A 12,500-nucleotide genomic window follows, 5' to 3' on the forward strand; every position below is an offset into this window, starting at 1 on the left:
AGCAACATTTACATTACGGCTTTTCTAAATACATTATTATCTGTATTATATTGATCATTAAAATTTTAAAAAATTATGCCATTTGCGCCACGATATCATAAGACATCGTCGCCTAGGCATTCCACGAAGGAATATAGATAACTCATCAAACAAGATGTCTGATGTCACCAGGAATCACCCATGTTGTCCAAGTGAGAAAATTGGGGGTTAATAATCTTGCTCATGGAAAAAAAACGAAAGTGTCTGAAGTGGGGCTTGAACCCGAGTCATCCGGATCACAGTGCAATGACTTAACCACTCGGCCACTTCTTGATTATTAAGATGATTAAAAAGCCTTGGGTTTTAAAAGGATGAGACTAAATTACGTAAGAAGATGTAGAAGATTTCTTGTATTTGTCGAGCACTGTATGTGATTCCAGCCAATTTTTAAATTCCCTATTTATTTCCTTAGCTTTTGTTTGTTTGTGTATGGGTTTTACAGATCTGTCATGACATAATATAATGATCTGTGCGGCTATGTGATCTAGTGGTAAGACACTCGCTTTCGGATCGGATGGTCCTGGGTTCGAGCCTCGCGCTCGTCGCATAGTTGAGTCCTTGGAAAAGGCTCCTTACTCACATTCTCTCACCGTACTCAGGTGTAAAATGAGTACCTGACCGTTAACAGCGTTGTCATGTCTTTGTCCGAAAAATTGTAATATCACCTAACAGGCGTCATGTCATGTCCCGTCCTAGATGTTAAATGATGCTGTTGATCAGGGACCCTTTGTAAAGGGCTTTGAGCACATTTAGTGGATATTGCGCTGTATAAAAAGATCAATTATTATCATTATTATTGATTATAGTTAGATCAAGCTTTCGAGAATCTAAGAAAAAAATAGAAGATAAAAGTGTTGAGTTCATAGGAGATCAGAAGTTTCTAGATCTTAAAGCTATAATTAAAACATAACACTAACACCCCTTTCATTTTGGGGGAAAACCCGATTTTAGTGTAGCATAATAGCAAAAATATTACACGGCGTCCCTATCATCAGAGATCGTAACCATTATCTGCTATTATTATCCTTTGTAAAAAAAACAACGTAGGAGTTCAAGGATATTTTTCTCCGACTCGCATCCATATCCGGTTTGTACTAAAAATAGATTTTGGCGAGTAATGATATCAGTAAGTAGGACAACAATGATAATACTCTTCAACAGTCGTAACGTCACTTCCTCCGTAATGCCGCATGGTAACTTAGTAACACTGGCTCTCAACTACCGGAACAATGGCGGACGCCCTATGAATTATTTCTCCGGCGAGCATAAAAGCGTATCCAGAGGAAAAAATTCCATAAATTTGATCATGTTTTGACTTTTACACATTCTGATCACAAGGCATATGAAAAGTTCTAGCCAGCATGAAGAATAAAAAGTAATGATTTTCTTTGAGCCGCCGTTGCCGGGCGGCGTGACATCAGACTACTGAATCCAATTCTGAATGTCAAATTGTCAACTTTGAGAACAAGTCTTTGAAAAAAAAACAGTTTTAAAAAATTACGCCCTTCCGCTACGGCATCATCAGATACCGTCGCCTAGGCATTCCACGAAGGAATATAGATAACTCATCAAACAAGATGTCCGATGTCAACAGGAATCATCCATGTTGTCCAAGTGAGCAAATTGGGGGTTAATAATCTTGCCCAAGGAATAAAAAAAAAGGAAAGTGCTTGAAGCGGGGCTCGAACCCGGGACCTTCTGGATCACAGTGCAATGACTTAACCACTCCACTCGGCCACTTCGTCGACGACGACGACGATGAAAAAGAAGGTTGGAAAAAAGTAAACTAAAAAAAAGATTTAAAAAACAAGAAAATACCAATAGACAAAGAATAAAAGCAAAACAAATCAAACAAACAAACAAACAAACAAAAAAAACAAAAAAAAACCAACAAACAAAAAAAAAAAACAACAAACAAAAAAAAACAAAACAAAACAAAAAAAAAACAAAACAACAAAAAAAACAAAAAAAACAAAACAAAACGGGCAGCGTGGCTCAGTGGTAAGGTCTTTGTTTCCTACCCGAAAGGTACCGAGTTCAATCACCCGCCGCTGCGTTGTGTGGCCTTGAGCAAGTCACCTCGCCCCAGCTCACTTTGCGGCGCTGCTCTTCGGCTGACGCCTGGGTTATTCCAGTCTTCCCTTGCAATAGACCCTAGAGACAAATTTCCCCTATGGGATGAATAAAGGGAATTTTATTTTTTAAAATTTATTACAAAAAACCCCCAAAAAACAAAACAAAACAAAACAACAACTTAAGTCCAGCATTTCATTCTATCAAACATTTATTTCATCATTTCTTTTATTATGTTATTTACATAGAAATGGGGGTCCTATCTACACATTCACATCATTAGCTCACCAAAAAAATCATAATGAAAATGATAAGAAAATGAAAAGAATCAATTATAATATTGATAATAATATAGATAAAGACAATAATATTGGTGTGTAGTCTCGATCTGAATCTCACCCGTGTGTCAAATAAGCACACAACAAGTACACATTGAATATTCTCAGCGAATTTGTCGTAACACCTTTCAATAGAAATATTATAATATTTATTTAGATATTCTTAAAAAGAAATTAATGAGATTGAAACAAATTTGTGCAAAATGAATCCTGTGATCTTCTTGTCTAATGTGTAGAAATAACGTATCTTTATCATAAACAGAGTTGATTAAGAAGCGTGTTGAATGCAACAATGTAACGTGGTCTTTTTACTTACTTTCTATCAGAAAAAAAAAAGAAATGAACATAACTAATGTTTCATAATGTTTGCTTGGTCCCGACCTGTTCACGATAATCTGCATACGTAATAATGAAATGAAATTTTGATTTTAAAGATTAAGGGATGGATGAAAATCTTGTTCCCTGAGAATTTAACCACTGTACGCAGTTAAAGTCATGGTTAAGTCATGGTTTGTGATAAAGTTAAAAAAAAGGATTGATACTACAGCTGAGCCGCAGATTTAAAATAGATTGGCATAATAATAGTAATCGATTATCGAAAATGATTTGATTTGAGAGGGAAAAAATCGATATATTTAATGTGAAAAAGTAGATGATACGATACTATCACTTTGAAAATTCATCATGTAATTGGTGATAATGATAAAATACAATATTGGTAGTAGCAGAAAGTATTATTATACAGAGGGTGAAGATAATAATGATGATAATAATAATGATAATAATAGTGAGAATGATAATAACAATGATACTAATAGTAATAATAATAATAATAATAATAATAATAATAATAATAATAATAATAATGATGATGATGATGATGATGATGATGATGATGATGATGATGACAATAGTCATAATGATAAACAAAACAACGATAGACATTAACGCAAGTGTTAAGAATCAAATAATGGAATTCATGTGGAATATCGAATATTTTATAACGCAATAATGATAATAATAATAATAACAATAATAATAATAATAATAATAATCATAATAATAATAATAATAATAATAATAATAATAATAATAATAATAATAATAATAATAATGTTGATGTATAAATCATCGAATTGGATTGCGTAGTGAAAAATTGCGTGTTCGGCAAACACTGCTGTTGATAAAAATAAAGGCAAGAAACAAAATAAAAATGTTATTGCGTAGATAATGGATAAAAGGGATGACGATAAATCAAATGTATTCGTAAAATAAATGATTCGTTTGAAAACTTGAAAATGGCAATGGAGGTAATATTGTGTGGATTTCTGAATTGAAGTTAATGTGGCGGAAAACAAATTAAATATTATTATACAGTAATGGAGAAGATGAACATATGGAAAAAAAAATAAGTGTTGGACCGTGAGGAGGAGGAGAAGAAGGAGGAGGAGGAGGAAGAGGAGGAGGAGAAGAAGGAGGAGGAGGAGGAAGAGGAGGAGAAGGAGGAGGAGGAGGAGAAGGATGAGGAGGAGGAGAAGAAGGAGGAGGAGGAGGAAGAGGAGGAGGAGGAGGAAGAGGAGGAGAAGGAGGAGGAGGAGGAGAAGGATGAGGAGGAGAAGGAGGAGGAGGAGGAGGAGGAGGAAGAGGAGGAGGAGGAGGAGGAGGAGGAGGAGGAGGAAGAGGAGGAGGCGGCTAGGAATGGGGGAGTAAATAAATGTTTACCATCATGATAATGATGGTGAGAGGATGATGATGATGATGATGATGATGAAGATAACAATGATGATAATGACATTGATAATCAATGGGTTTTTTTTCAGTCAGAGAAGGAAACAAAGTGTATGATAATGAAAGTCATTTGCGTCAGACAAGGCTGTAAGAGAAAAAAAAACCGGTGGTCTTTCGCCTTGTGTTGCAAAATATAGATAAATTAAATACGAAAAAGACTATAAAACTTTGAAGTAAATTGTGTTCAGACTGGATTTATTGGCGTATAAATAATATGTGGTTTATCATAATATAATACCTTTGTGTGTAAGTACACAGTCGCATAAAGCACACATTTGATTTATTTCAATTTAATAACTGTTTGAAAATGAAAAATAAAACAGTGCGTCCATAAGAATTAGAAAAGATGAAACAATATGGACATGTAAACACACGAGTTGACATCTAGTTTATTTTGAATATTTTGCGTTAAAAGTAAGAATAAAACAGAAGAATTAGAATAGTTTTCAATTGCACACATTTTAACGTTGCGCTTGATTTCATAGAGGGCCTTTAGAGCTACCGTCACCGTTTTGTTTGTAATGATCGCAAGCTGACTATTATACGTCTAGCGAGACAACACTGGGTCGGGGCGACATAATAATTTAGTCAGGATGACTCGAGTGAAATAAAATCATTTTATAGCACGGTTGTTTTCCTTAGCTTATGAGATAATTTAGAATCAAGAAGCCATACCATTTGATTTGAGTATGAGTTCTAGGGATCCCTGATTAAATGACAATAAAACCTCATTATAATAATTATCAAAATATTATTTCAAAATATCAAACTATCACCATTTATTCCTTGGGCGGGGGGGGGGGGGGGGGGGGGTGCATGCATTAAATATATTCAAAAATCGGTAAAGAAAAATATGGTGTTACTTTAAAAAAAGAAAAGAAAAGAATTTTAAAACAGTATTGAAAACCCAACTATCTACGCAATGAGCTCATAATGTGTTTAGATAAATCTATCTCTGTAATATTATGTTGAAAGTGTGAATGGAACCATTTTCATAGCATTTTATGTATTCATTTGTAAGAAGCAGAACAGCATGAAAATGGAGTACAAAAGGATCAATTATTAAAACAGCATTTAATTAGTAAAAGGCCTAGGTGCACATATTAGCAGGTCTGACAACCGAACGAAGTCATGGGCTTGGTTTAACATTGTTGTAATCGTCAGTATTTTGCGTTGCTTTTGAGGGTATTTTTTTATTACAACAATGAGCCCATAACGAATTGGGTTACCAGACCTGTAAATAAATACACGTCGGGAAAGGCCAATCACCCGATTATTGAATTAATCTTTAAGAATCAATAATCGAATTTAATTTCTTTACCCCCCCCATCCCCTCCCCCTCCCCCAATCTCTTATTTGTCAGCAAATAACAGCACATACTTTATCACTTTTAATATCGCAGAATATCCATCACAAAAATCGCCTTAGAATAAAATAATTTACGATTTCACCATTTCCATTCATTTTTGATAAGATCAATCAAGCAAGACTGACGTCTTAAAAATATGTAACCCACCGCCTCAGACTGGTATAATGTCGAATTGTAGCTGATGCCAAGAAGCAAATTTAACGTCCAGATTTTTTTTTATCAATCAATGGATTGAGGTGGTGTGTTTTATTGAAGAGAGTTGATATATTATTATAAGTCGTTTCATTACCGTGATCAGATTGACTTAAATCTGACTTTTAAGCATCTGGTTTATCCCAACATTGAGCGGCTATGTGGTCGAGTGGTATGACACTCACTTTCGGATCGGAAGGTCCTGGATTCGAGCCTCGCTCGGCGCATAGTTGAGTCCTTGGAGAAGGCTCTTTAGTCACATTCTCTCACCGTCTCAGGTGTAAAATGAGTATCTGGCCGTTAACAGCGTTGTCTCTGTCCGAAAAAAAATTGTAATAATGCCTCTGGCGTCATGTCTCGTCCTACATGTTTAATGTTGCTACTGTTGGCCAGGGACCCCTTGTAAAGCCCTTTGGCACGTTTAGTGGATATATTGCGCTATATGAAAAGCCCAATTTGTTGCTGTTTGTTGTTTTGAGGTTATGAGGCAATAGGTCACATTAAATAATATTAGCATTAGGTATGCGTACGTTAAATCATGCAACGTCATCCTGTTTATTCAGCACAAGTCATATGTGACCCATCGTCTCAAAACGGTATTATGTCGGAACGAACCATATGCTTAAAAGCCGAATTTAATGTTAAACTGGTCATAAATATAAATTGTTGGCACTCGCACCCTAAAATATGGTTGCCATTCTCATCAATAAATCGTATAAACCCAACACAAGTCTGATATTTCTGGCTATAAATTCAATTTTCAACATCTTAACCAACTCGACTTAATACCGTTTTGAGGCGAAGGGTCACATATCTGCATCAAATGTTAGACACATACTAGATATCTATCTGAAGGTGAGTTTGTTTATTTAATTTGCTATATGGCATCTGCTCTTCTGTTTTAACGTCATCATTTACAACAATACATATTGGCAAGAAATAATATGAATTTGATTAATTTCTATATATATACAATTCTTACATACAGTGACTCTTCAAGAGTCGCCCTTAGAATAGCACGCACTTGGAAAAATGTAGAGGAAATGTATATATATATATATATATATATATATATATATATATATATATATATATATATATATATATATATATATATATATACATATACATATATATATATACATATATATAAATATATACATATATATATACATATATATAAATATATATACATATATATATATATATATATATATATATATATATATATATACATATATATATATTAATAAAACATGAAACACATGAAGCAATGCATTTTTTTAAAAAGAAAGAGACGCACCTATTTTGTATAGACTTAAACATGCATTTTTCTGTTTAATCATAGATAGATACATAGAATAAAATTATATTCTTAGAAAAAAAAGAGGAACATTTAAAGAATAATGAAATAGAGGTGGATATATTTAAAACATTTTGAGACACAGAAATAGAAAGTATTATTAATAGTATTAATATTATTTATAGTCGGAAAATTTGTATAATATTATATAATCTTATACTTAATCCCAATGTTGATAAAAAGATGAAATCAGTGTGCAAAATGCAAAAGATTTAGATACAGGATCATCAAAGAGGTAGAGGATGACTGGTCACTTTGTGACGAAATAAAGTCAACAACAACAACAACAGCAATAACTGCATTTAATGATAGATAGCAATAATAAGTAACATTTCATTACAGCCAATAGAAGATTCAAGCGAGGTAGACAGCGTGGGTTGTAACAAAATGTATTTATCCTTTTTTCTTTTTACTGTTAAGAATTGAAAAGTATAAGTGGGTATTGAGACATTATAGTTGCAGTTGCAGTTTTAGCTCATAAATATTAATTTATGAAGTCAAGCTTTGCTTTGAATAATTGTCACAGATAAAATCCTCATCTCTCTCTCTCTCTCTCTCTCTCTCTCTCTCTCTCTCTCTCTCTCTCCCTCTCTCTGAAGTCAAGCTTTGCTTTGAATAATTTTCACAGATAATCTCTCTCTCTCTCTCTCTCTCTCTCTCTCTCTCTCTCTCTCTCTCTCTCGCTTCCATTCTCTTGCCAATTGATTTAACAGACATGATACATAGTGTATTAAAAAATACTATTAATTTCCATTCCTATCAGGTGTGACAATATCATCCAGTACTTGGCTTAATTAATCCGTTTATTATTGCGCTGTGATATTATAGCATATCAATCGTAGTTCACTATGATGAATAGCTTTTTATATAGTAATAATAACAAATCACAAACAAAAGAAAGAAAGAAAGAAACAAACAAACAAGATCAAACACTCCCCCCCCCCACACACACACACAAAAAGAGAGCAAACCCAACAAAAAACAAAAACAACAACAACAAAGAAAGTAAATAACCCATCAAAATCAAAAAACAGTTTGTACTGCTCATCGTAAGAATGGCTGTTACTATACAAAAGGAATTCAAATAATATTCAGTTTTAAAGAGAAAAAAAAAAAGAATTGATGAAAGTTGAAAGTACTTGATTTCATTTAAGTAGTTGTGTGTGTTTTTGATTCAACATTGTGCTATTGGTGACGTCACTAACACGACGGGAACGGTCTAAATCAAGCGTGTTTATATTTTCACGTGACGTGACGTTTCAACAATTAGGTTTTTTTATACGTTACAGTTATAGTTAAAGGGCCCCGACTCTCAATCTCTTACACAAAGGCCTAAAGAAGTGCCTAATAAAAAACAAGGAAGATGATGGATAGAATTCGTTCAAAGGATGAATAAATTACATAAATTATATATAACATCTTCGGAAAAGAAGTTTATACCGAACACTGAACCTTTCGGGGTCAAAACCCTTCTTCAGCCAGAAATAAAAACAAAGACATTCCAAGAGCATATTTGCTGACATGACGTGCCAAATACTTTTCTGTCGTGTATGGTATTTTGCTCTTTCTTTGGGAAGCTGTCATTTTCAATGTTGTTCATTACTTTATTACAGTTGACAATTTCTAGAAGCTTAGGATCACTTTGAAGAACAAATTAAAAATTCTCCTTTTGAGAGTTGGCATTTGAAAGCGTAGCATTGCACAATTATTTAGACAGTCAAAATCTATCTACTTCAAGTTACAAAACAATCAGTAGTGATTCCATTTTGTGAGACCATGTTACAAATTCAACATGTAGACACACTCACACACACACACACACACACACACACACACACACACGCACACACACAAAATTTTAAAAGTGAGAGCATGAATAAAAGTTTAACAACAAATGTTGTAAATACGAAAATGTTAGCTTGAATTCAAAGTAGATAGAATCAAGGCTTTGTATTCATGTTAAAATCGTTTCATTCTAATAGCAAGTATTGAATGTGCTTTCTTTTCACTTCTGAAAAAAAATATGTTTGTCCAGATAATTCTTATAGTTATCTCGAGTGGATAGGAACATTTTGGGGATAAAATTGTCACAATGTTCTATATATAGCATTTTCTGCAATGTACGATACAACCAATAAAATACGGTAAAACTTTTAATTACGCAGGTAAAACGTTGCTTTACTGTATGGTGCGTAAAAGAAGTAAAAGGCGAAAAAAGAACTATAGAAGTCACAACCACTGAATGTAAAATTGTATGATATGACAATAATAATAATAATATTATGCTGTGAAAAGTCTTGGCAAGGATGGTTTGTCAGTGACGTCGATTGTTTCAATTGTTTGTAATCCATGAAAGAGTCAAAGAAAAAGACTTTTTACAATACCCATTGTCTTTTACTGTTTTTTTAAAAAACTGAACCGGGCTGACGTTACTTGAACCAATGTTCTATTTATACAACACAATGTCACTTCCTGTTAACCGCTCAATTTCGGGAAACCCCGATAAAGGGCGAAGAACGATTGTACAATGAGATATTGGTGATAAAAGAATTATTTATTGTAAATTGAATGTCACAACCCCGTTGTCATGAAGGTAGAGAGAAGTTTTGTGTGGCCATCAAATGGACCCAGGTTTATTTTTTGTCAAAAACGTGACTATTGACTACCCTTCTCCTCCCCTTGTGCAGACTTTCTAAGCAAGAAGTGCTTTTGGGGGTGGGTGAGTTTCTGGCTGACCTAGATGGTGGGGTGTGGAGCTTTCTGAATGTCCCAAATGCTGGGTGCGGATATGGTGTTCTCTCGCGTCCGGAGAATTAAATATTTGTCCACACTGAGGGCAGGGCAAGGTGGCAGCTGCGGCACCCCAAAGCCACGGAGCTGCTGTGCTCATACTACGAAGGTCCAGTGCAATGTTGCTGCTGTTTTCTTTATTATGACTAGGCGACGGGGTACTTGACGCCGCCGATGAAGCACTGGGTGATGGCTGCATGGAGAGGGACAGCGATGATGAGGATGGCGGTGCTGATGGGTGATGCTGCTGTAGGGGTGAGGAAGGAGATGAAGTTGAGGTTGGAGTTATTGCTGCATGTTTCATACTCAGATCAAGTTCTCCAGACATCGGTGGAGCGGACGCTGGGCTGATGCTGCGTGACTTAGTGTCATGGGACGAATTTGGAATTTCGGTTGTGTCGGAAGTTGAGGATGAAGTTGTCCTCTGAGGAAACATGATGTCTCGGTCGGAAAGTTTGGATAATTCAGATTTTATTCTGAACTCTTGCATGAGATGAGGTGGAATTTGGGGCAAAGGTGGCATGCCTACCGGACCCATGCCTTGCATTGCGGCTGACATTTTATTCAACTTTGAGCCAAGCCCGTTCATTAGAGGGTGATGGTATTGGTAGAAAAATTCTGGCGGTGGGTGTGGGGGTCGCGGTGGAAAGCCAGCTGGGAGGAAGGGGTTTTCTTTCATTTGGGATATGATGAAAGGAGGCTCTATAGACATACGTCGCCCTCGCCTAGAAGGACTGTTGTTCCACATATGTGTGCCCATGTGAACTTTAAGATTCCCCCTAGTGGTGAAAGCTTTTCCACACACGTTGCATTTGAATGGTTTGTCCCCAGTGTGTGTTCTAGTGTGTATCTGGAGTGCGCTGGCTGATGAGAAAGGTTTCATACACGTCATACATTGATGCTTCAGACCGATTTGACGGTTGTTTGTAGGGCTTGAGGAACGATCGAGATGATTATTATTATTATTTGTTGGCGTTCTCTTTTCATTGTCGCTATTGCTATTGTTGTTATTGTGATTATTGCTGTTTTGTTGATTTTGAGATTGTGAAGGTGTTTTTGTGACAAACTCGTCGGACAATTCAGTTTTGATGTTGTAGTCGTCAGGAGGAGGAGTTGATGACGAAGCTGGTGGTTTATCGGTTTCAGACAGCGTTGCATCTCGGTTAATCTCACCAGAACTAGTATTTGACGTTGAATGCATTCCGCTTTCATTCATGTTATCATCGTCGCCCATATTTTCTTGAAATTCTGAATTTTCAGCTTCTATGTCATACCGATGCTGAAAATGTTCCATTTCTTCTTCATCGTTGTTCATCATCATGTCATCGTCCTCATCGCAATAGTTCTCCATTGACTTGTTTGGAAAGAACATTTTACCGTCAACGTCCGCCGTCCCTTCATCATCAGAGTCAAAAGCCGATTCTGGAATATCTTTGATGTTGTGGGACGTCATCATATGCTCTCTTAGTGTATGTTTGTCTGGGAAGAAGACATCGCATACGTCGCATTGATAGCTTTTCTCTCCCATTTCATTGATGTAATCTGATGCTTGTTTTGTCTCGTAATCTTCAATAGCACTAGATGATAAATTTTCCTCTTTCATATACGGACTGTTTGGTTTGCTGGCCGAGTCTGACTGTATATCCAATTCCTGATCGCCTTGCATGACAGAGTTGGGGAAAATGGACGTGCCTAATCCCATGCCATTTCTAAACTTTTCAAAGGACGAAATTTGAGTATCAAAAGCCTTGACCCTTTCTTCCAGGGCTGCAAGTGGTGTGTCAAAAGGAGCATTACCAAACGAAGGAGGTAGAAATGTATTCTCGTAATCTCCTGGTTTGCTCAACTCCATTTTTGGAGAGAAACTGCTCGAGGAAGCTTTCTCAGATGTGTCTAGATTTTCGTCTTTGATGTCAGCATTGCTGGCTGATAATGGTCTTGATCCTTTTTCAGAGTCTGTTCCTCGATCAGATGAGGTTTCTCTATCACTTTTATTGTAGCCATTTTGATCCCGCGGGCCATCCTCTTTGATTAAGCGGTGATCTTCAAATTTGGGAATTCCACCATCAGCACTATGGGAACGGTCACGGTGCAGGGGCATTCTCGAGAATAACGACCGCCTGGTCAGGTCAAGCGATCTGGAATCTGAATGCATGCCGTGTGGCATGCCGTATGGGTGGAATCTGCTGAAGCCCATTGGTCTATGGCCCCAATCCATTGGTGAAGGAAGCATTGGCATTGGAGGCAGGTGATGCATGGAGCCTGTATGTGAGCGTATGTGCTGTTGGAGAACAAGTACATTTGTGAATTGCTTGTGACACACTGGGCATTGGTGCATCATTCGAAGAGCTGGTTTGGCACGGTGCACACCCATATGAGTTTTTAGATTCCCCTTAGTTGTGAAAGAGCGTCCACAAATTTTGCACTTGAAAGGGCGTTCACCAGTATGTATTCTGTAGTGCATTTGAAGGGCAGATTTACAACTGAGAACACGGTGACAGATCACACATTGATTCGGATCAGTGATTTTTTCCTCGATATTCTTTAC

At 36.2% G+C, this 12,500-nt stretch overlaps 1 protein-coding gene across 1 annotated transcript in view; it reads right to left on the reverse strand.

Moving 5' to 3' along the window:
- Window positions 1-7,105: 7,105 nt before the first annotated feature.
- Window positions 7,106-12,500, reverse strand: part of LOC144977614 (uncharacterized) — a gene marked incomplete in the record, with an annotated part of 181,291 nt that continues 175,896 nt past the window's right edge. Inside the window, 1 exon segment of the mRNA XM_078923007.1 lies at window positions 7,106-12,500. This exon segment is cut by the window's right edge and continues 1,760 nt beyond it. Within this exon segment, the coding sequence (XP_078779133.1) occupies window positions 9,855-12,500 (2,646 nt within the window).

Source organism: Berghia stephanieae, chromosome 7, assembly GCF_034508935.2.
Source record: "Berghia stephanieae isolate SIO BIC M18660-M18661 chromosome 7, UCSD_Bste_1.3, whole genome shotgun sequence".
Lineage (NCBI taxonomy): Eukaryota > Metazoa > Mollusca > Gastropoda > Nudibranchia > Aeolidiidae > Berghia > Berghia stephanieae.